The 26,096-nt window shown below is 42.2% G+C and overlaps 2 protein-coding genes across 3 annotated transcripts in view; one reads left to right on the forward strand and one right to left on the reverse strand.

The window, feature by feature from the left end:
• The window catches only part of LOC137414441 (uncharacterized), a 120,972-nt gene that overhangs the window by 63,543 nt on the left and 31,333 nt on the right, over positions 1–26,096 (forward strand). The gene's annotated exons all lie outside the window — the stretch shown is intronic.
• LTV1 (LTV1 ribosome biogenesis factor) overlaps positions 6,611–26,096 on the reverse strand; it is a 33,638-nt gene continuing 14,152 nt past the window's right edge. Inside the window, exons 6-11 of one of the 2 annotated variants that reach the window (XM_068099971.2) lie at positions 22,382–22,583; positions 22,037–22,164; positions 20,916–21,082; positions 20,732–20,784; positions 20,269–20,469; positions 6,611–7,332 (exon numbers count right to left, since the gene is read on the reverse strand). In XM_068099971.2, the coding sequence (XP_067956072.1) occupies positions 7,219–7,332; positions 20,269–20,469; positions 20,732–20,784; positions 20,916–21,082; positions 22,037–22,164; positions 22,382–22,583 (865 nt within the window). In that variant the 3' untranslated portion in view covers positions 6,611–7,218. Of the gene's footprint in view, positions 7,333–20,268; positions 20,470–20,731; positions 20,785–20,915; positions 21,083–22,036; positions 22,165–22,381; positions 22,611–26,096 lie in introns of both variants that reach the window. The other variant, XM_068099970.2, reaches the window with a different exon arrangement.

The raw sequence follows: 26,096 nt of genomic DNA on the forward strand, positions 1-26,096 counted from the left end.
TTCTCGACAACCACGGGTCCGATATACTTTTAACTTGCCAGGTATATTGCTGGGGACCCGAGGATGTGCCTTTTCAAGGTTTCATATTAATCGGACAATTACTTACCGAGCTATGTCCAAAAAACGATTCAACCAATCAGAGAGCAGCGAACGATCGCGTGTGCCGGCGTTGCGAATGGACCAAACCATTCCATGTAAATAGAGGGGGGGGGTTCTGTGGTCGTTGCGAATGGACGAAACCATTTCATGTAAATAGAGGGGGGGGATTGTCACTGTACTCGCAAGCCGTTCGCCGTTCGCTTTGGCGTTGCGAATGGACCAAACCATTTCATGTAAATAGAGGGGGGGGATATAATTTTAGATAGATATATAGTACGGGCATATATATAGTACGGGCATGCCCTAGTATAACAAATATCATGAAACATTTACATTTTGTAGTCCATTGTATAATTTAAATAAACATAAATGCAAATTTCGCATGTGGAAAAAGTAAGTACACCCTTGGCTCTAATAGGTGGTATTGTCCCCTTTGGCAGAAACAACCTCAAGTAGGCGTTTCTTATAACTGTCTACCAGTCTCTGACATCGACTGGGAGAAATTTTTGCCCACTCCCCCATGCAGAATTATTTCAGCTGTGCGATGTTTGAGGGGTTTCTTGCATGCGCAGCTCGTTTCAAATCCCCCCACAACATCTCGATGGGATTTAGATCCAGGCTTTGACTTGGCCTTTCCAGAACCCTCCATTTCTTTATTTTCAGCCATTCCTTGGTGGATTTACTGGTATGTTTAGGGTCATTGTCATGTTGCAAGGTCCACCTTCGGTTGAGCTTCAACTTTCCGACAGATGGCATACCAATATCCCCAAGCACCCTCTGGGAGAATGAAGAATTCATAGTGGATTCTATGATGGTGAGCTGCCCAGGCCCTGATGCAGCAAAGCTGCCCCAAACCATAATATTTCCACCACCATGCTTCACAGTTGGTATCAGGTTCTTGTGGTCAAATGCTGTCTTTGGTTTTCGCCAAACATGTCTTCTGGTACTGTGGCCAAATAGCTCTACCTTTGACTCATCTGTCCAGAGCACATTGTTCCAGAAGTGCTGGTCTTTGCCAAGGTGTTCATTGGCAAACTTTAGTCTTGCCCTGATGTTCTTTCTGGATAGCAAAGTTTCCTCCTCGCACACCTCCCATGTGCAGACTTGGCATTTAATATGGAATATTTTTTTTGTGGGGGTGAACGTACTTTTCAAGATGACTTAGAACCAAAAGTTCATTGGAATTGTGTTGAAATTATTCCACATTTTGTTAATGTGACCTTTAAAATAAACAAAAACCACATTTGACATTTTGAAGCAAATAAATTGATCCTTGAAAGTGATGTAAACTGATATCGAACTCAATTCACGGAGAGTACTATGTTAAACTTCTGTACGTTTTCCAGAAGTATCTCTTTATTTGGCAAATTAGCCTTTTTTTTTTTAAACAAAAACAAAAGCTAAATTATGACTGGGATTACGGACAGTAAAATTACAGTTCAGTACTTCGTGTAACCCCCAGGGGCACTCAGGAGAGCACGTACACGTCGAGGCATGCTGTTCACGAGATTTGCCAAGGTTTGGACAGGAATCGCTTGCCATGCAGTGACAATAGTCTGCTGCAATTCACGCACAGAGGTAGGCTGCTGGTCCAAGTTGTCGATTTGACACGTTAATTCTGCCAACAAGTTCTCTATCGGATTCATATCCGGGGACATGGCAGGCCACTCCATATGCTCTACACCACGGTCAGCAAGAAAGTGTTGGATCATGCGAGCACGATGAGGCCGTGCATTGTCATCTTGGAAGACAAAGTTTCCTCGAAAGGCTGCACGAGCAAATGGAAGCAATGTTTCTTCCAGAATGACCCTGTACTTGAACTGGTTCAAGTTTCCATTCAGAACAACCAGGCCAGTTTTGCCCCCTGCATGAAAAGCAGCCCAAACGGTCACCCCACCACCTCCAGCTTGGAATATTGGCACTATACAATCTTCGTTGTGGGCTTCATGCACTTGTCTGCGCACTCGGACGCAGCCATCTTGACGATAGACCAGAAATCTAGACTCGTCACTGAAGGTCACGTGATTCCAGTGTCCTGGCTGCCATTGACGGTGCTCTCTGGCCCACTGCAATCGGCGCTGGCTGTGTTGTCTGGTCAGGCGTGGCTTTCTCAGGGGACGCCTGGCACGATAGCCTGCTTGAACCAGTCGTTGGTTGACTAGCCTTCTGGATACAGGCACATTTGTCACTTGCTGCCACTCAGCCCTAAGCCGATTAGCTGACTTGGTATGGCCATTGCAGACTAACCAGTGCAGCTTGCGATCATCTCTCCTTGTGGTTCTGCTTGGACGTCCTGGCCTCGGTATTGGAGTAGGGACACCCCTCTGAGCATTTCGTTTCAGGATCTTTGACACCTGACCTTGAGTGATGCCATACTGCCGAGCAATAGCACGCTGTTTCATGCCAGAATTTCGTAAAGTCACCACTCCATGACAAACAGCATTGTCAAGTTGACAGACCATCTCCAGAGGAAGCGGCAATAACTTTTGTAGATGTGCAGCAGTTGTTTTCCACTAAAACAGAACGCAACAACCCTTATATACCCGATTGTGAAGCCAATCGTCAAAGGTACCTGTCCTTACATTTTGTCACGCCACCTGTGATATCATCCTGTTATTGACTTCTTGCTGCGAAAGACAATCAGTGACATGGTTCTTTCAACAAAGACATCACCGAAGGGTAAAAGAAACTCACCAGATTGATATACTGAGTTCAGAAAGTAAACCCAAGTCAAGAAAGAAAAAAAAATTCCATATTAAATGCCAAGTCTGTAGATCAAATTTGTGCAGCCTCTTTCTAATGGTAGACTCGTGCACTTTGACATCAACAGTGGCAAGAGCTACCTGTAGGTCCCGTGATGACATTCTGGGGTTCTTCGAGACTTCTTTCAGAATCTTGCGGTCTGCTCTCGGGCTGAACTTGCTAGGGCGGCCTGGCCTGAACAAGTTGGCAGTTGTTTGGAATCTTCTCCACTTGTAGATGATCTTCCGGACAGTCGATTGATTGATTTCAAATTGTTTGGAGATCTTTTTAAATCCCTTCACAGACTCGTAGGCATCTATAACCTTCTTTCTGAAGGCCTCAGAGAGCTATTTTGATCGAGGCATAGTGACGCCTCACACTTCAACAACAAAGAGCAAAGCAAACTAAATGTCTGAGGTTTAAATAAGACAGGTTCCTCAAAGCTCCTCTCTAATGATGTTCTAATCATTTGCACCTGATTCTAATTTTAAGTATTTGAAGTCGTGATAAATGTCGGGGTGTACTTACTTTTTCCACATGCGAAATTTGCATTTATGTTTATTTAAATTATATGGACTACAAAATGTAAATGTTTTATATTTGTCATATTATATCACCTTTATCTATCAATATTGTTGAAATGAAGATCAAATAGCTGTATGTTGAAATATGTTGAAAAAGTCAAAACTTTACATGGGGTGTACTTACTTTTTCACATGACTGTATATCATTAGATGCTACTCCACCAACCTTTGATAATTGGCAAATTAAAATAAAACCAGAACGGCGCTCAGTGGAGAGCATACCTCCGCCAGGTGAACAGTTTACGTTTTGTATCGCACAGTAGACCAGAAAAAAATCACATTTAATCAAAATCATCCATCCACAACTTTTTGAGATATCCTGCTATATGTTCGTTTTAGCCCTGCTATATTTAGCCCTGCCCTATAGTTATCCTGCTATATTTGAGTACCAGTTCACTGGTAATTCCCTGCTTGTCGTTAAAGGCGGCAAAAAGGGTTGGCGTCAGGAAGGGCATCCGGCCGTAAAACATTGCTTCAAAAAGGGGACCGAAAAACAACAACAACCACAGTTCCCGAAAAAGGCCAACCCCCGCTTGCGGGGAAAAATGGCCTCTAAAGGTGATTTTTTTTTTTTTAGCCCCATCACCGAATGGTGAAGAATCACTTAAAAATTAAATAATTCTCATATCCGAATCCATATTCAGATCTTTTCCAAAATTGAATCGATTCTTCCTTGTCACACACACAGCCTGTCCACAAACTTTCGTCCAAATCCGTCATATAACTTTTTGAGATATCCTTATATACAGTCACGTGAAAAAGTAAGTACACCCCATATAAAGTTTTGACTTTTTCAACATATTTCAAAATACAACTATTTGATCTTCATTTCAACAATATTGATAGATAAAGGTGATATAATAAAACAAATATCATGAAACATTTACATTTTGTAGTCCATTGTATAATTTAAATAAACAAATGCAAATTTCACATGTGGAAAAAGTAAGTACACCCCAACATTTATCACTGCTTCAAATACCTAAAATTAGAATCAGGTGCACCAGCTCATGTGCAAATGATTAGAACATCGTTAGAGAGGATCTTGGAGGAACCTGTCTTATTTAAACCTCAGACATTTAGTTTGGTTTGCTCTTTGTTGTTGAAGTGTGCGGCGTCACCATGCCTAGATCAAAAGAGCTTTCTGAGGCCTTCAGAAAGAAGGTTATAGATGCCTACGAGTCTGGGAAGGGATTCAAAAAGATCTCCAAACAATTTGAAATCAATCATTCGACTGTCCGGAAGATCGTCTACAAGTGGAGAAGATTCCAAACAACTGCCAACTTGCTCAGGCCAGGCTGCCCCAGCAAGTTCAACCCGAGAGCAGACCGCAAGATGCTGAAAGAGGTCTCTAAGAACCCCAGAATGTCATCACAGGACCTACAGGTAGCTCTTGCCACTCTTGATGGCAAAGTGCACGAGTTTACCATCAGAAAGAGGCTGCACAAATTTGTTCTGCATGGGAGGTGTGCCAGGAGGCAACCTTTGCTGTCCAGAAAGAACATCAGGGCAAGACTAAAGTTTGCCAATGAACACCTAGACAAAGACCAGCACTTCTGGAACAATGTGCTCTGGACAGATGAGTCAAAGGTAGAGCTATTTGGCCACAGTACTGGAAGACATGTTTGGCAAAAACCAAAGACAGCATTTGACCACAAGAACCTGATACCAACTGCAAAGCATGGTGGTGGAAATATTATGGTTTGGGGCAGCTTTGCTGCATCAGGGCCTGCGCAGCTCACCATCATAGAATCCACTATGAATTCTTCATTGTACCAGAGGGTGCTTGAGGATAATGTGTGGCCATCTGTTGGAAAGCTGAAGCTCAACCGAAGGTGGACCTTGCAACATGACAATGACCCAAAACACACCAGTAAATCCACCAAGAAATGGCTGAAAAGAAAGAAATGGAGGGTTCTGGAATGGCCAAGTCAAAGCCCGGATCTAAATCCCATCGCGATGTTGTGGGGGGATTTGAAACAAGCTGTGCATGCAAGAAACCCCTCAAACATCGCACAGCTGAAAGAATCCTGCATGGAGGAGTGGGCAAAAATTTCTCCCAGTCGATGTCGGACTCTGGTAGACAGTTATAAGAAACGCCTACTTGAGGTTGTTTCTGCCGAAGGGGACAATACCACCTATGAGAGCAAAGGGTGTACTTACTTTTTCCACATGCTAAATTTGCATTTATGTTTATTTAAATTATACAATGGACTGCAAAATGTAAATGTTTCATGATATTTGTTATATTATATCACCTTTATCTATCAATATTGTTGAAATGAAGATCAAATAGCTGTATGTTGAAATATGTTGAAAAAGTCAAAACTTTACATGGGGTGTACTGTACTTACTTTTTCACATGACTGTATGTTGGTTTTTGCCCTATCACTCAATGGTGAAGAATCACTTAAAAATTAAATAATTCTCATATCCAAATCCATATTCAGATCTTTTCCAAAGTCGAATTGATTCTTCCTTGTCACACACATAACCTCTCCACAACGTTTCGTCCAAATCCATCCACAACTTTTTTAGATATCTTGCTATGTATCGCTTTTTGCCCCATCTCCCAATGGTGAAGAATCACTTACAAAATTCTATTATCCGGATCCGAATCTTCACCAAAATCTAATCATTTCGTCCTTGTGACATACACCATCTCTCTGCCAAATTTCGTCCGAATCCGTCCACAACTTTTTGAGATATATTGTTCACAAACAAATGGACAGACAGACAAGGGTGAAAACATAACCTCCATCCACCTTTGGTGGTAGAGATACCAAGAGTGGGAAAAACGAATGTTCAACATGGTAGAATACCATCAGGCAGTATTTGTTTATTGCCACGGTCTAAACCTTTCAAAAATAATTTCCGTGTGGATCGTGGGTAAGAACACCATGGTGATATTAGGAATTATAGTCAACAATTAAAAACCAAAGCAGATTGTAGTCTGCAATTTTGTAATTCTCATGCTTGTTGTATACCATGACGGAACCAGTTCACCGTTTTCTTTGGCAAATACGTTTCGAGCCTGAACAAGAACATGACCAGATGGAGGTTGGAATCCATAATTATACTCATAATTATAGCAATCGCCATTAAAGTTAAACACCCTCCAAAACCAACTTTAAAAATCCCATTTTATCTTTCCTCCTCATTCCCAAAAATACTCTCCAAAAGCATTGAAAACTTCATCACCGCATTTTATTTTGGACATTTGGCTTTACGTGATCAAGAAGCAGAGGACGCCAATTGTGGTTATCTGCATAAAGGAAGTGTAGAGGGCATCCAAAACAATTTGTTACGAAAACATCCAAAACAACGGCAAAACAATTTACAACTTGCATCCAAAACATATAGTCACATCTCGGAGCTGAGGATCACGACCAGACGCAGTACAATTTATCAGTTAGTTTATCTTCTCTTCACACATAGGCAACAATGTGTAAAAGCAAGTCATCATCACGAATCATTTATCGGACGTCAGTGCAAATAGAGAGGAAGGACATGGATTTCTGGATTTCAATTAATGCAGGGAGTTGTTGAGAAATTACAATTTGTGTAACTCCACAAAAATTTCGAATGAGGAAGCAGCAGAACGTCCAAAAAAAAAAAATCATAACTTAAAGGTACAAGTAGCACACAGGGTCTAAGCTAAAAAAAAAAGTCTATATATATGAAATAGTGTGTGCAAGAAATGAAATCTCTTGTAAATATTGTCCAAAGCCAAGCATCTTTGTTTACAAATGATGAAGACAACAGGACGAAGGGCTTTCTTCACCCAGGAGATTCACATCAAGCGAATACCCTGCACGTTTTGCTGCAAGTTCAACAGAACTTTCTCCTGCCTCATTTTCTCCTGCTTGAAAGCTTGTTGGTTTGCCTTCTTTTCCATCCGCCTCTCCTGCAATAAACAAGAGAAATGCACGACAATGTAATTGCATAGCGCTCCTTTCCGACTCCATCTCCAGGTGCTGCATGTAATCGTCAGGCACCGAAGGGGGGCAGGCGATGATGCACGCTGAAACGGAGTACTCTGTTTTCACTCAATGGGCTTGTTTGTTTTATTGTTTGATTGTCCGGGCGTCCTTGTTTGATTGTCCTTTAAGCTAGGAACCTGAAATATGGGCACAATAGTGAACAAGTGCTTTGGCTAAAACAGTATTTTTTACTTTTTGATTAATCAATTAATTACTTAATTATTATCAATTTATTAAGTACTTATTTATTTTATTTCTCATCTCGGCAATATCTCAGGCACCTTTTGAGCTAGGAAGCTGATATTTGGACATGACAGTGACCAAATGATTTGCTTGTAAAGAGTATTTCTGATTTATTGATCATTTCATTAATTATTTAATCATTCAATTAATCACTTATTTAATTACTTTTTTAAGTTACAGATTTGGATGAAACAGTGGTGGTTTAGGTGTGCTATTAGCCAGTTGATTAATAAATTATTAATTATTTTACGATTATTATTTATTTATTTTAATTAAACAATTAATCAATCAATTATTGTACACCACTCCCTCCCAATTCCGTCTCCATGTGCTGCATGGCGGCTTTGCTGGGCGGTGAAGGCACCCCAGCAATGTCGTGCGTTGGAGGATATGCTATTTATTTATTTGGCATGGGGGCGGTGTACTTTGAATATATCTCTACTTGTTTTCTTTCTTGGCTGTTTGTTTGTCCAAGTGATATCCTTTAAGCTAGGAAGTTGAAATTTGGGCGCAATTGTGAACATATGCTAGGAATTGGCTGCTGGTCTATGTTTGTGTCGCCATTTTTCTCAGAGATGGCTGAACGGATCTTCGTCAAACTTTCAGAGGTTCATCAGTGAGATTTTTAGGCCAATTTTTTTTTTAAGTTCGTTTTTTGGATTTAAAAAAAATCACTCTGTAGTGCCTAAGCCTTTTTGATTAATGACAGTTATAATTATGTACAAGTACACATTCACATAAATAAATACAAAACAATTCGCAAACATTTGAACACAAATAAATCAAACAATTCCGGAAGTGTACGAAGTTGGTGGTAAGACTTCTTCTTCTTCTTAGATTATAGATGGTTATTTACAGTATTTAGAGTATTTATTATTTATTTCTAGTACCCGACTGCAAAGCCGCAATGAGCCGGCGAAGCCAAAGCCTCTTGCCACTATTTTACCCATCACTCTGGCATCAGTAGGTTAGGTAGTTGGTAGTAGGTTGGTGTAGTAGGTACCGTACCGAGTTCAAAATGACACCATTTGTATTCTGGATGAGATTAAAATTTATAAAATTTTCTTCTTGATTAATTCGGCGAATTTCGTCTCAATTTCGGATATTTCCGGCCGTGAAAAACTATCCCCGACGGCCGTGATATTTCTAAAAAATAATTCTTCGTCAATTTTAGAATATTTGACGCCGTTTCCACCCTCCGAAACGGAAATAAGGTTTTTTGAAATATTTTTTCAAATGCTCGAATCTCATTGGTTCCGGTGTTTGGTGACGATTTTCGTTGAAGACAACCAGGGCCCGAGGAACGAGGTTGGTCTTAAAGTATTTTAATTACAAATTAGAGGTGCATAAGATTGTGAATCAAAAAAAGACGGGTGAAACAAACTCCTATTGAACTTTTTCGCAATTTTTTATGCATACTTCCGCATCCGCAAGATGGCGGCCTCCATTGAGTGATTTGGTTTTTGAAATATTTTTTCAAATGCTCGAATCTCATTGGTTCCGGTGTTTGGTGACGATTTTCGTTGACGATAACCAGGGCCCATGCGGGCCTGGGGAACGAGGTTGGTCTTAAAGTATTTTAATTACAAATTAGAGGTGCATAAGATTGTGAATCAAAAAAAGACGGGTGAAACAAACTCCTATTGAACTTTTTCGCAATTTTTTATGCATACTTCCGCATCCGCAATATGGCGGCCTCCATTGAGTGATTTGGTGCGTCAAAGCTTGGAATTCTCAAAGGATCCAGCAAAATCTGGTTTTTCAACATAATACGTATGCGTTCATTCACAACACCGGCTTCGCCGGCTATTATAGTATTTGCACCAGCTTTTCAAGCCAGACAATCTGCAGATTGGATGAGACTAAATAAATACTAAACAATTAGCAAACATTTGAACACAAATAAATCAAATAATTCCGGAAGTGTACGAAGTTGGTGGTAAGACTTCTTCTTCTTCTTAGATTATAGATTGTTATGTACAGTATTTGCAGTATTTATTCTTTATTATTACAGTATAGTATTTACTACACAGAAAATGTCAAAATACCAGTACAACACCCTGTACAGTACAGTACATAAATACTTCAATGTATAATTTTCATGATTGACTTCATGTTTATGATTATTCTAGATCTACATTTTCGGAGTTTTTCCCCCATTTTCTGGCCGAGAACAAGCCCAACATCTCCAAAACCAACAACCTCCCTGACTACAACTACATTTCCCGAAGTATTATTGCCAAGAACAAGACTTCCGCATTTTCTGGCAGTTCCTACCCTTCCAATCTTACATGGCACACAATACCAAAACAATCACTTGGACGCATGTCTGCAAAATCAAGACAGAGGCGACAACAGAGAGGTGAAGAAAGTGCTGAGGCAAGGCAAACCAGACAACATGCTAACAGAATGAAAACAGCCCAGGCATGAGCAAATGATACATTGGAGGCTGTTCAAGGCAGACAATCTGTAGATCGGATGAGAACAGCCCAGGCTCGAGCAAATGATACATTGGAGGCTGTTCAAGACAGACAATCTGCAGATCGGATGAGAACAGCCAGGCTAGAGCAATTGAGACATTGGAGGCTGTTAAAGGCAGACAATCTGCAGATCGGATGAGAACAGTTCAAGCTCGAGCTAACTCAATTCTTGAGGCTAAAAGAGCCAGACGATCGACTGAATGTGTGCGAATATGTCATGTCAGAGGAAAACCCACTGCAGCTAACTGGCAAGGTGAGGCCTTGAAGTACAATTCCTCAACCGATTATGCCTGCCACCCATATTTTTCCATTGGCAATATGTCTCAAACTTGCCAGTACTGCCTTGCAAAAAATGGAAATTGGAAACTCCTGGAATGTGTTGCTCAAACGGAAAGGTGACTTTGCCACAACTGCCACAGCATCCAGAGCCTCTAAAAACTCTAATGCTGGCTGACACACCCATTTCCAAAAACTTCTTAGCTAACATTAGAAAGTACAACTGCAGCTTTCAGATGACTTCTTTTTGTGCAAAACAGATTGATGGCAATCTCAACTTCATGCCGACTTTCAAGGTCCAAGGACAAGTATACCACGGAATTGGATCTTTGCTGCCACTACCAGGAAAAGAACACACTTTCTTGCAAATATATTTCATGGCAGATGAGAGTGCGCAGCCTAAGCAACGATGTGGCAGCATTTATGGAATCAAATTATATATTGTCCTTGAGCTGCAAGAAATGTGTCACAAGAACAACAAATATGTCCAGAGCTTCGAGACAGCCATGGAGAGCATGACATCTGAGGAGTTGAAGGTCATTATCAGGGCTGACAAAACTCCGATTGGTGAACATGAGCGGTGATTCAATGCGCCAGTTACAAATAAGGTTGCAATTCTAATGGTCGGACAGGAAAGCGAAAAGCGTGACATTATCCTTCAGCAACATGACAGTCAAATATTGAGAGTTTCTGAGACTCACAGTGCTTACGATGCTTTGCAATACCCCATCATTTTCAGTTATGGAGAGGATGGCTACCACTTCAAGTACTGGTATGTTAATCCAGCAACAGGTGATCCCATTGTTGGTAAAAAAAAGTGTCATCTTTGGTCTTCTACGTCTACCGAAGTATGGTACGTGAAAACAACTTCAACCATCTACTAAGATGTCGCAACCGTTTTCATCAGTTCATTGTTGACATGTATTAGGCCGGTAGCAACTCTGTGGGAAATGACATTTCGTTTCGTGTCCGAGGTGCTAAAATTTTACCATGCAAAAAGTTGTTGAATCTAATGGTGTTGAACATATCAAAAGTTCTCCAAAATATATTGGCCCAAACATATGTTACGAAATGAAATTGTGTGCACTATATTGTCTTGCCCACTTGCCTATCTCGGGTGCCGTTGTGCCGCCTTTCGCGTATGTAGACAGGTGTCAGCCAATCACATAACATAATATGATCATGTGACTTCTGTGATCAACTGTCATGGCTGCGCCCATGACTGACCGTGTTGAAAGCGATCAGGCCCGTTTAGTGTGTATTTTGCACCTAAAAAGCATCCATGGTGAGGTGGTGCAGCCTTTTACAGAAAAGAGATGGTCCACATTCACTGACTGTGCAAAAAAATGGGTGAGTCTCGATGGTGAATGCTCTCATGTGGCAAATAAACTTTTCGAATGCCCCAGTCGCAATTCACCACAACCATCATCATCTTCGACACTACCACTACCAGTCCACCCGGCACCGATTCCCATACCAGGAGCCGGAGCAGCAGCCCTTCATCTCGATGATAGTGTGGCATTACTATCAGTGACATTTGAATCACCATTTGAGCAAATACCGAAAGGATGTGTGTGGTTTTCATGCCACATGCTACCAGCGATTTACGGACAAGAAACGTCTGCAAGCCAGTGAGAAGAGGTGTAGTACAGCACTTGTACAAACAATCACAATGTCTCCAGCAAAAAAACTGCGTTGCCATTCAAAAATAGCAACACCATCCTCAACCACACGAGTGCTTCCTAAAGTCTGTTTATTATGTGGTAAGAAGGACAGATATTTGAAACGACATCATGGTGGTAAAACACGAGATCTTCTGGTGCTAGCTCAAACATTGACTGCTGGTAGGTACCTTATACCATCTACGATTTTCTATCCTATGATGGGGCCTGCTTCAGAAGGCGTACTAACATGTTTGAACTCTGCCTAAAATATGAGCATATGGTACAGTATGCATCTCTTAATAGAATCACTTTTGACCAGGGTAGTTTGATTCTATTAAGTGGCTGATTATCTTATCCTAGATTATATTAAGTGGTGCATACTGTATATGAAAAACCGGATGTCAGTGCTGTATTAGTGACTAATAATTAATTGTTCCCTTATTTACAACAGGTCGTCTGATAGAGGCAGCATCACTGAAGGCAAAATATGGCACGAAGTCAGAACAGAAAATTTCAGAGACCATACTTCACCATACCCGCGGGACTGATTGGGTGGCAGTGGAGATACGGTATCACCGAAATTGTTTCCTGCAGTTCACTCGTTTCCTCTCAAAGGCTAAGAAAAGCTCAGAGTCATCGAAGGATTAGCCATAAGGAGTGTATTTATGGCAGGATTAGCCATAATGAGTGTATTTATGGCAGGATTAGCCATAATGAGTGTATTTATGGCAGGATTAGCCATAAGGAGTCTATTTATGGCAGGATTAGCCATAAGGAGGCTATTTATGGCAGGATTAGCCATAATGAGTGTATTTATGGCAGGATTATCCATAAGGAGTCTATTTATGGCAGGAGATTTACGGTGTTTTTAAGGTTTCTCCGTTGTTCACTCTATATTGTTTTTTACCTGTATTGTTTGAGAAACGTTTTTGTAAGTACGGTACGGTACTAATAAACACGCTGTGAATAGCTCTGACTGTCAGCACGGCCTACTGTTTTCCCTAATTCACCTCAAGGATCTTGAGCAATGCTCACTCCATGACCATCCATCTCATTCCACGGTTGTTCACTTCGTGGGTGAGTTACCAACCTCAAGAGTGTTCAGGAGGATCAATTTATCTTCAGTGAACCGCCCAAGCCCAACGTACAGTCTATCCGCTTATCGCATATCAACCCTTTTGCCAATCAAAATTAAGCAGTGTACACAGAATGGTTTTAGCATATTATACAATTATATGAGGGATTTACACGAGGGGGGGGACCAATGACCGGACGTTTTTTTTTTAAATCTTCATTTACCCGAGAGGGGGTCATCCCCGGGAAAATTTTGAAAGCTAGATTGCCTGAGATGCGATCTGTGGCCATATTGCGCCCATTGCTGAAGTTGCAGCTAAGCCTGAATAGTTTCTTGTTATTTTTGAAAAATTTCATGGCCCTGAGGGGGGATGGCCCCATGGACACCCCCGGGAAAATTTTGAAAGTTAGATTGCCTGAGATTGCCGAGTGGGGGGGGGGGGGGCATGGCACCATGCCCTTTGCAATGCCCCCCCCTCGCTACGCCACTGGGGTTGGAAATTCAACACCGGATGATCAGAAGGGCCTTTTCACATCCCCCGACTGCTGGCGGCACGTTTATGATCCTCATATAATCGTATAAATGCCGCAGTAAAGATGTTTTCTTTTTAAAGGTATTTTGTCGAAAGGGATAAACTACTATATCTTTAAGGGCCTCCATACCCTTAATGGGCAAGAGTTGGACAGATAACTTTTTCTCTGATGTTTGGTGTACCAACAGTTAGCATCAGGTGAAATTTCACCGAGCACCCATTCCGCGGAACGAAATTTCATTTATAGGCCCTTACCAAGGTTTTGCTACCGGCCTATATAAGCAAAATTGAAACTAAACGACTTCTGTATATCAAGCTCAACCAAAAGACCCCGCGGGCAGAGAACTACGTCCACCTTCAAGATGCAGTAGTCAATGATGGAAACACTCAGAATGTTGGTCAGTTGGTCATAGTACCATCATTCTTCACTGGGGGACCTCGATACATGTTTGAAAAAACTCAAGATGCGATGGTATATGTTCGAAACTATGGCAGGCCTGACCTCTTCATTACATTCACTTGCAATCCATCTTGGCCAGAAGTCATTTAAGAGCTAATGGATGGACAAAAACCTCAGGAGAGGCATAATGTGCTTGCACGTGTTTTTCGACAGAAAGTAATTCGGCTTATGGACTTGCTAACAAAAGGTGCAGTATTTGGATAAGTAAAATGCTATATGTACTCTGTTGAATGGCAAAAGAGGGGACTTCCTCATGTCCACATTCTTCTCTGGCTTTCTGAAAAGATCAGATTGAGTCAAATTGATTGTGCAATTAGTGCAGAACTTCCTGATCCACAGGAGGATCCTATCCTCTATGCCACTGTTACTAAACAAATGATTCATGGTACATGTGGAACACTTCACTGACAGTCTCCCTGCACGAAAGATGGAAAATGCACAAAATGATTCCCAAGAAAGCTTCTACGAGAAACACAGACAGATCAAGATGGATATCCACTATACCGAAGAAGGAGACCAGGAGATGGTGGCTTCACCACCGAAAAGAAGCAACGTTGCAATAGTGAGCAAATACTCATTGATAACCAGTGGCTGGTTCCATATTCTCCTCTACTATGCAAGATGTTTGATGCACACATTAATGTTGAATTCTGCAGTTTCACCAAGTCAATCAAGTATGTCTGGAAGTATATAAACAAGGGTAGTGGCATGGCAGTCTTTTCTTTGCACAATAAGGCCAGAAACTAAGTGTAACAGTATCAAACCGCAAGGTACATCTCCAGCAATGAGGTAGTATGGAGAATCTTGAGTTTTCCTATTCATGAGCGCTATCCCACAGTGGGACATCTTGCAGTCCATCTATATTCTAGAAAATTGACAGAGGGTCTACTTTACAGATTAAAACATCCTCCAGCGAGTGCAAGAACTACCAGCAACCACACTCACTGCTTTCTTTAAGCTCTGCCAACAAGATGATTTTGCACGAACCCTGTTGTACTATGATGTTGCAAAAGATTACACCTGGCAAACCACCAAAAAGATCTGGAAGAGGCGTGTGCAAGGTTCACCTGTTAATGGCCATCCTGGAGTCAAATCTGGTGATGCATTGGGCAGGATATATACAGTGCATCCAAACTTCTATGAATGCTTCTTTCTACGCCTACTTTTGCATACAGTCAGAGGACCAGCATCATTTGCTGACCTCCGTTCCCTTAATGGCCAAATCTGCGATACATTCCGTGAAGCCTGCCAAATGCATAGCCTTTTGGAGGATGATGCTCACTGGAATGCAACCATGATTGAAGCAGCAGCAACACAGTCTCCAAGCAGACTCAGAAATCTTTTTGCCATCATGCTTAACCAATGTCACCTTTCCAGCCCTCAAGAGTTATGGCAAACACACAAAGAGAGCTTGGCAGAGGACATTTTCCTGCAGGTCCAGAGAGAAAATCCAGGTGTTCAAGTGACATACACTCCATGGATTTTCAATGCAGCCCTGATTTTACTGGAGGACAAAGTGTTGCTGATGGGAGGCAACCAACTAAAGGAATTTGGACTGCCACACCCACAAAGAACTGAGCAAGTCAGTTTAAGCAGAGATATGTTCAGGGAGACAAATTACAATGTGCATGAATTAACTGAATATGTTACAACAAATGAAGACAAACTGGTGCCAGATCAACTTGAAGCATATCAGAGGCTTATTGAGAGAGTCAACAAGAAAACTGGAGGAATTGGCTTTTTGGATGTTCCAGGAGGAACAGGCAAAACGTTTATCACCAATCTTCTCTTGGCTAACATTAGAAAGCAGAGTAAAATTGCCCTTGCAGTGGCCTCCTCTGGCATTGTTGCCACTCTATTGCCTGGGGGTCATGCAGCTCATTCTGCATTAAAGCTGCCACTGAATCTTGCCAAGTCAGAAAACCCATTGTGCAACATTAAGAAAGCAACAGAAGCTGCCAAGGTGTTGCAACAGTGTCATCTAATTGTCTGGTATGAACGCACAATGTCACACAAATTGGCCTTCCAAGCACTAGATAGAAGCCTCCAGGACATTCGAGACAACAACATGCTAATGGGTGGCGTGACTCTGGTGTTATCTGGTGACTTCGTAAGACACTGCCAGTAATTCCCTGTGGCACTCCAGCAGGTGAGCTTAAAGGCCTCTTACCTGTGGAGGGATGTTGAAAAGATGAGCCTGCAAACCAACATAAGGGTTATCTACAAGGAGATCAGACAGCTGGAGCATTTGCTGCACTTCTCCTCCAGACAGGCAATGGCCAAGTACCAGTTGATCCTGCTGATGGCAAAATTTACAACCATGCAGGCTGTGGAAACATTGTATGTACAGTGGAAGAACTGATGTTCAAGGTCTTCCCAAATCTAGAAACAAACTACATGAATCCTACATGAAATGAAAGAGCCATCTTAGCACCAAGGAATGACTCGGTGAACATCATCAATCACAAACTGTTAGCAAAGATACCTTGCCAGGAGCAGTCTAACAAGTCACTAAACACTGTTGTTGATACTGATCAAGCAGTTCAATATCCAACAGAATTGATGAATTCACTGGAACCACCAGGGATGCCTCCACACAATCTTCCACTGAAGGTTGATGCACCCATAACATAACATACAACAAACAACAACATGCATTTTAAGGCCATTTTCCCTGCTAGAGCGGGGGTTAGCCTTGCGGTCCCCATGACAATCTTCTCCATTTTGCCCTATTTTCTGCATCTCCCCTTGTTTACGCCCTTGCCCGCATTTCTTCTTTCACCATCTTTAGCCAAGTCTTTCTCGGTCTTCCCCATCCTCTACTTCCTTCTACATTCATTTCCATCACACTTCTCAACCAGTCACTTTCATCCTTCCTCAACACATGACCAAACCATCTTAACCTGTTTCTCTTCACAGCATCAATCACAGGCTCTATTCCCATCATCTTTCGCAATTCATCATTTGTCTTTCTCTCTCTCAACGATACTCAACACATCCACCGAACCATTCGCATTTCCACACTTTTCAGCCTTCGTTGCTGCTCTATGTTCATTACCCATGTCTCGCTCCCATAAATCATAACACTTCTCACACATGCAGCATACACCTTTCCCTTCAGCTTCAACGACACTCCCCTCCTCATCAGCACGCCACTCAGTTCCCGAAACTTCTTCCATGCACATCTCACTCTAGCAGCCGTTGCCGAGTCTGATCTACCTTCTCCATTCAGCATGTCTCCGAGGTAGCAAAATGTTTTCACGCCTTCCAGCTTCACGCCGTCTCCAAGATCAAACTCACCATTTCCTCCATCTGCAGCTCCCTCTGTGCACACCTTACATTTGAATGTAGGTGCCACACTGGTTAATGACCCTCTCAGACCACTAAATTTTTGATGAACCCACTCAGCGCACATTGTACATTGAATGGAGTTCACTCCGACACCCTTCCTGCACACAGCACACGGCCACTTCCCAGTTCTTTCCACCTCACCACATGCTTTACCACTTGCCATCACCTTCGTCTTTCCGATATTCACCTTCAGACCTTTTGTCTCCATACATTCCTTCCACTTGTTCATCTTTTCCTTCAGTCCATCCATACTTTCCGCAATCAACACCAAATCATCTGCATACAACAACTGCCAAGGTAAACCCTCCTTTACGTTCTGAGCCGGCACCTCCATCACAGCTACAAATAGTAGTGGACTTAGTACCGACCCCTGATGCACTCCCACCTTCACCTCAAACTCACCACTGTTCCCGTCCTTCGTCCTTACAGCTGTGCGCGCTCTTTTGTACATTGCCATCACTACTCTGATCAACCATTCCTCCACTCCTAACTTCCTCAATGCCAATGTCACTACTTCGCGTGGAACCCTATCGAATGCTTTCTCCAGATCAACAAACCCAAGAAACAACTTCTTCCTCTTCTCCATGTACTTCTCCTGCAACTGCCTTACAATAAAAAGCGCGTCTGTCGTTCCTCTTCCTGGCATAAACCCAAACTGCATTTTGTCGATCTTCACTTTCTTCCTTATCCTCCTCTCCAACACCCTTTCCAATACCTTCATTCCATGCTCCAATAACTTTATCGCTCAATACGAGCCACAGTCCAGAGGGTCACCTTTCCCCTTGTATAGAGGGATGAGGGTACTCAGTTCCCAATCCACTGGAATACGGCCTTCTTTCACCACCAGATTACAGATCTCTGTCATTCTCTTCACACCCTAACTTCCTGCTGCCTTCAACATATCTCCCACAACTCCCGTCGGCCCTCCCGCTTTTCTACTCTTCATTGCTTTTATCGCTTCCTCAACTTCCTTCTCAGTTTTCTTCCCTGCCGGTCCGAAAACTGGGTTACTCTCTATGTTGCCATCCCATTCATTCTCTGCATAACATAACACCCATAACATAACATAACATAAAGACAACATTACTGTGAAACCTGTACCCACCAAAGCTATGCAATGGAACCAGACTTACTGTAAAGAGGCTAATGGTACATGTTTTGGAGGCCACCATTATTACTGGAGGTGCCAAAGGCAAAGATGTTTTCATTCCCATTCAGTCCCTGGTGTTGGGCTAGCGGCTAGGGTGCCGGCTTAGGATCCTAGGATCCTGGGTTCGAATCCCGGTCAATCGCTGAATTAACGCCAGGGGGGTTGACTCAGCCTGTCATCCTTCCGAGGTCGGCAAATTGAGTACCAGTTCACTGGTAATTCCCTGCTTGTCATTAAAGGCGGCAAAAAGGGTTGGCGTCAGGAAGGGCATCCGGCCGTAAAACATTGCTTCAAAAAGGGGACCGAAAAACAACAACAACCACAGTTCCCGAAAAAGGCCAACCCCCGCTTGCGGGGAAAAATGGCCTCTAAAGGTGGTTTTATTCCCAGAATACCTCTCATACCCACGGACATGCCTTTCGATTTTAAGATACTTCAATTTCCCATCAAACTCAGCTTTGGTATGTCTATAAACAAGGTCCAGGGCAATCGCTCAAAGTTGCTGGCCATAACCTGGAAACACCATGCTTCTCACATGGCCAACTTTATGTTGGGTGTTCAAGAGTTGGAAATCCAAAGAACCTCTTCATCCTCGCCTCAAATTGGAAAACTGCAAATGTTGTATATCCCAAAGCTCTGCAATAATACACTGAGGTCATGGAGATGTCTCAAGGTAAAAAGATTATTTGACATTTGTGCTGGATTCTGATTTGGATGTAATTGCTTTTCCATTACTATATTTGCCCTCATTTCAAATATGTTAATGTTTCTTTTTCGCTTGAGCAACGGCGGGTACTCCAGCTATAAACGCTTATACACTTTACTAGGGGTTCAAATACAAATTCAACTTTGTCTTTCCGACTTCCCTTCCCCCCCCCCCCCCCTTTACCCCCAAAACGGAGGGACCTGTCAAAGCCACCCCCCCACCCCTCCCCCCAAAACATGTATATGTAGGATATGTTACCTCTCCCCTCCCTCAACTCCCTTCCTCTCCCCTCCTCTCCTGCCTCCCCCCTTCCCCACCCCCCCCAGGTACTTCAGCTAGTGTATATTTTATATATATATATATATATATAATATATATATATATATATATACTATATATATATATATATATATATATACTATACATACATACATACATACATACATATATATATATATACATATACATATATCTCTATGTATATATATGAATGAATGAATGAATGATCGTTTTAAGGCCATTTCTCCCCACTAGAGTGGGGGTTAGCCTTGCGGGCCCCATGACAATCATGGTTCCCTTTTTGAGGCAATGTTTTTATGGCGGATGCCATTCCTGACGCCAACCCTTAGTCGCCTCTTACAATGCGCAAGGAAACGGTGTACCTACTCTAAACCGGGTGTACACACCGGGATCATTCATCCCAGAAGGCTGGTACTCATTTTACCGACCCCAGAAAGATGACAGGCTGAATCAACCTTCGTAGTGTTAATCAAGGCCATGACAGGGGCTCAAACTCAAGACCCAAGGATCTTAAGCTTGCCACCTCAACCATTAAGCCAACACCAGGCTTTCCATTTTCTCAACAGGGAATAAACTCGTGGTCTCCACCCTCCTCTCCTCTTTTTTTTTTTAAAAATCCTTGCCTGACGCTCTTTTCGAATGGCCTGCTTTCGCATCTTCCTGTCCTCAGCACATTCCCCACGAGGTCTTGGCTGTGTGGCGGCTCGAGGCAGGTCCAGGTCACCAATGGTCTGCATGCGCTCTACCTGCCGAGCCGTGGGCCCTGGGGTCTTGAATACTTCCAGAGGAACCCCAGACTTGGCCGAGACTCTCACTGGCTTATGCTGCAGCAGATAATTCACGGGAAGTGAAAAAAGAAATAAATCAATTAATATACCAAATACCTTTTAAGTACAAAATCACTGAGAATTTAATGGGAAAAAGACTAAATATTACAAAAAGTGTCGAAGTATATCCCAGCATTGCTCAAACCTACATGCACCTTCCCAACATTTATCTCGATTTAAACTAAGGAAGCACATTTTCCCAGGATTTCTCCTGATATTACCAATTGGATTAAACAACAACCAGTGAACCCTTCCTTACCTTTGATGTTTCTTCAATCAACTTTGGATGGTGATACAGGTTGGAATAAGTACCTAGAAAAAAAAAAATGAACAAAAGAAAGAATACATACACCAAGCTCAGCTGTCGAAATAAACCAAGACGATTTTTACTTGATTGTTTTCATAATTAATCAGAACCAAAACTGAAAGGAACATTAACATACTGAGTATCGATTCACAATCCCACTTTTCGTTTGGTTTTTCGATGATCATGTCCACCATGTCGTCATCATCATAATCATCGTTCACAAACTCATACTCGAGCATCTTCACTTTGTTGAGTTCCACAGTCTTATCGAGCTCTTTTCTTACAACATCGAGCTGCTGATGTCTGAAAACACAAGAATGTATTATTTACGTAAGCAAGTACCGCGCAATCTTTGACCAATCCTCACAGTTTCACTCCCCGATTACCTTCCTTCTCATTTATTTCTCCATATTATCTTATTTACTTTATAAAGCATGAAATCAGAACATCGATACGCAAATGTGTCATCGATATAACAGGGAATCAAAGCAAACTAGAACAATGCGACTGTCGCCAATATGCCTCTGCATAGTCCCACAACGGGTAGATGCCATCACTCTGCATATGTATGGGTAGGGGATCACGTTTGTGAAGTTTCGTGTTGATTGGATAAGGTTCGTCTTTCTGTCCAAAATGGCTGCCAAACCACGTTACCTATGACATCATCATTTTCAAACTATATGCAACAGTGCTGTTTGAGATTTGAAAAATTTCGCATCAATTGGATGAGCGGTTTCAGAGATATAATTATTTAATATTTTCCTTCAATCCAATATGGCTGCCAAACCATGTAACCTACGATGCCATAAATTTCATATTTCAATACAAATCAGTCATAGATCATGTGCATGCAATTTCTGATTTTTAGGATAAGGAATTCGATTAAAACATTTTTCGCTGGTATACCACTTCACCTATGATGTCATCATTATCATGTTTTTGTTCCCCTTTGGGAGTGCTTGACAATGTGCTAAGTTTCAAATTTTTCCATTCAGTGGTTTCCAAGAAATATATTTTTAATTATTTGCTATTAATCAAAGGTGGCTGCCATACCACGTGACTTTTGACGTCACAATTATCATTAAAACATTCTGCATGGGTGTCACTCCTACCCTGAAAGTTTTGTTTCAATCGGACATATGGTTGCTGAGAAAAACGACGTTTAGTCCGTATGGACGGACGGACATACGGACAACCCAAAAACATAATGCCTCCGGCAACTTTTTCGGCGTATGCATAAAAAACAGAAATACTCACTCAGTCTGCACTTGGACCTCAAATTGCTCCAACACGTTCTTGACACGTTCACTGCAAATATCAAGATGGCCCTCCAAATCGCAGTGATCCAGCGCTCCAATCTCATCGTCTTCGTAGTTTTCGTAAAACTGCTCAAACAGAGGAGGGAAAGGAAAAAGGAATGCAAATGATGACGCTCATGTAATCAGGAATCGACATTCAACACGTACAGACAACAGAAACTTGAGGTGTCTTTGAGCAGAATGGAAACGGTTGGGAAAAAACAGTCACTGAGAATCTACTTCATTCACTTAATTAAAGGCATTTTCTCCATCACATGGTCCAATAATTTAGCTAGACCACAACCTTTTCAAAGTGGTCATCGAGTAGAACGAGCTGCTCGCTCCGTGGGACGATGGCGGATGTCATGGAGTAGGCCGTAAATCTTGACTTGGTCTCCTCTTCCATGAATAGATGCTCCTGGTCCGTCAAACCTTCCCCTTCAGACGATAGATCATCTGATCCAAATGATCCCTCCATATCTTCCCATTCATCATCATGTTCATCCCTATGAAAACCAGTGTAATTGGGACTTCTGCGAATACATGATGGGAAACCTCATTTTGGCATAAATGTGTGCTACACGGTCCATTCGTTCCAGCTCACCAACATTCCGACTGATATGGTTAAGCATTACAAAGGTTAATATAGAAATAAAAATTTGCCAGTGACATTTGCAATTTACAAGCTAGCTACTTCAAAGAAATTGCAATCCCTTCAAAAATCCAAAATGAATAACACAATGCCCTGTAATTTACTTTTGCACAATGTAGATTAAAATAGCGAGTTAATTGGAGTTTAAGGTTTGAATCATATCCCACACCAATTACTCCTAATACGGATTCTATAACATCATCTTTGGAGATTTTCCTATAAACAGTGATCTAAGGCTTATGGAAAAGGCATAACAGCAAAGTGGAATTTTGTTTTTAGAAATTTTTAGAAAATACTTAAAAATGAAATACAGGACAGAAATACCTAATTTACATAAGTATTCAACCACAGCTTCCAAATATTTTTGGGTATGTTTGTATCATCTTTGCACATCTGGATTTGGGGAGTTTCTCCGATTCTTCCTTGCAGATTTGCTCAAGCTCTGTCAAGTTGGATGGGGAGCTTCGGTGAACAGCAATCTTCAAGTTTTTCCACAGATTTTCAATGGGATTAAAGTCTGGGCTTTGGCTGGGCCACTCAAAGATTTTCACGTTATTGTTCTGAAGCATTGAACTAAGGCTGCAAAATTAATTCAATGAAGTTAGAAGGCAGCCAAGAAGCCTGAAAATAAAGAGGTAACAAAGGCGCAGGAGGCATATAGGAAAATGTTCAGAGAATGCGTGGATTCGGAAGAGAGTCAGAGAGCGGTATTCAGGATTGCAAAGCAGATAGCGAAAGAGATGTACGATGTGATGGGGGCGAGTTGATTGAAGGATGAAGTGGGACAAATCGTTGTGGACCCAGATGGAATTAAAGGAAGATGGAAGAGATATATGGAAATGCTGTTGAATGCAGAGAATGAGTGGGACGGCAACATAGAGAGTAACCCAGTTTTAGGACGGGCAGAGACGTTAACTGAGAAGGAAGTTGAGGAAGCGATAACAGCAATGAAGAGTAGAAAAGCGGGAGGGCCGACGGGAGTTGTGGGACGTATGTTGAAGGCAGCGGGAAGTTGGGGTATGAAGAGAATGACAGAGATCTGTAATCTGGTGGTGAAAAAGGCCGCATTACAGTGGATTGGGAACCGAGTACCCTCGTCCCTCTATACAAGGAGAAAGGTGACCCTCTGGACTGTGGCTCGTATACAACGATAAAGTTATTAGAGCATGGAATGAAGGTATTGGAAAGGGTGTTGGAGAAGAGGACAAAAAAGAAAGTGAAGATCGACGAAATGCAGTTTGGATTTATGCCAGGAAGAGGAACGACAGACACACTTTTTATTGTAAGGCAGTTCCAGAAGTACTTGGAGAAGAGGAAGAAGTTGTTTCTTGGGTTTGTTGATCTGGAGAAAGCATTAGATAGGGTTCCACGTGAAGTAGTGGCATGGGCATTGAGGAAGTTAGGAGTGGAGGAATGGTTGATCAGAGTAGTGATGGCAATGTAGAGAGAGCACGCACAGATGTATGGACGAAGGATGGGAACAGTGGTGAATTTGAAGTGAAGGTGGGAGTGCATCAGGAGTGCTAAGTCCTAAGTGCATCAGGGGTGAAAAGTGCTAAGTCCACTACTATTTGTAGCTGTGATGGAGGTGCTGGCTCGGAACGTAAAGGAGGGTTTACCATGGGAGTTGTTGTATGCAGATGATCTGGTGTTGATTGGGGAAAGTATGGATGGACTGAAGGAGAAGATGAGCAAGTGGAAGGAATATATGGAGGCAAAAGGTCTGAAGGTCAATATCAGAAAGACGAAGGTGATGGCAAGTGGCAAAGCATGTGGTGAGGTGGAAAGAACTGGGAAGTGGCCATGGGCTGTGTGCAGGAAGGGTGTCGGAGTGAACTCCATTCAATGTACAATGTGTGCTGAGTGGGTTCATCAAAATGTAGTGGTTTGAGAGGGTCAATCAGTGTGGCAGCTACATTCAAGCGTAAGGTGTGCACAGAAGGAGTTGCAGATAGAGGAAATGTTGACTTGTATCTTGGAGACGGCGTGAAGCTGGATGGTGTGAAAACATTTTGCTACCTAGGAGACATGCTGAATGGAGAAAGTGGATCAAACTCGGCAATGGTTGCTCGAGTGAGATGTGCAAGGAAGATGTTTCGGGAACTGAGTGGCGTGCTGACGAGGAGGGGAGTGTCGTTGAACCTGAAAGGAAAGGTGTATGCTGCATGTGTGAGAAGTGTTATGATTTATGGGAGCGAGACATGGGTAATGAACGTAGAGCAGCAACGAAAGCTGGAAAGGGTGAAAATGCAAATGGTTCGGTGGATGTGTGGAGTATTGTTGAGAGAGAGAGGAAGACAAATGATGAATTGCGAAAGATGATGAGAATAGAGCCTGTGATGGATGCTGTGAATAGAAACAGGTTGAGATGGTTTGGTCATGTGTTGAGGAAGGATGAAAGTGACTGGTTGAGAAGAGTGATGGAAATGAATGTGGAAGGAAGTAGAGCACGGGGAAGACCGAGAAAGACTTGGCTAAAGGTGGTGGAAGAAGAAATGCGGGCAAGGGGGTTAAGCAAGGGGAGATGTAGAAAATAGGGCAAAATGGAGAAGATTGTCATGGGGCCCGCAAGGCTAACCCCCGCTCTAGCAGGGAAAATGGCCTTAAAATGACGTTGTTGTTGTTCTGAAGCCATTCCAATGTTGCTTTCGCTGTATGCTTGGGGTCATTGTCATGTTTGAACATAAATATTTGCCACAGTCTAAGGTCTTTTCCACTCTGAATCAGGTTCTTCGCAAGGATTTGGCTGAATTTGGCTCCATTCATTGTTCCTTCTATCCTTACAAGTCTCCCAGTCCCTGCCGCTGAAAAGCATCCCCATAGCATGATGCTGCTTCCACTAGGCTTCACAGTGGGGATGGTGATAGATCGTGATGAGCTGTGCTCGATTTCTGCCAGATGTAGCGCTTTGCATTCATGCCAAAGAGTTCAATTTATGTCTCATCAGACCACAGGATGTTTACCTCATGCTCTGTGTCTTGCATGTGCCTTTTTTCAAAGTAACGCCAGCCACATTTTCCATCCAATCATCATGTAACTTTGATAATTATTATTCATGAGAAGGTGCTCCTCTGTTGAAAGTTTTGTGTCAATCACACAATCGGTTGTGGAGAAAACAAATTTAAAAGCAAATAAAGGTGAAAAGGTGAGAGTGGAAGTAAAGAAAAGTGAGGGCCTCAGCCGACGTTCCACAACATTGTCAAGGATGGTTGTGGATGCCTTTTATGAACTAGTTCAAGTACCTTTCAATTTACAGGAAGCAAAAAAAAATTATACTCTCAATATATGTCATGCCTTGAATAACATGGAGTTATACAAGACCCCATTTCCAACAAAGTGGAACATGACCTATTTACATCTTCTGAAG

This window comes from Myxine glutinosa, chromosome 3 (genome assembly GCF_964187855.1).
Source record: "Myxine glutinosa chromosome 3, kmMyxGlut1.1, whole genome shotgun sequence".
Classification (NCBI taxonomy): Eukaryota; Metazoa; Chordata; class Myxini; order Myxiniformes; family Myxinidae; genus Myxine; species Myxine glutinosa.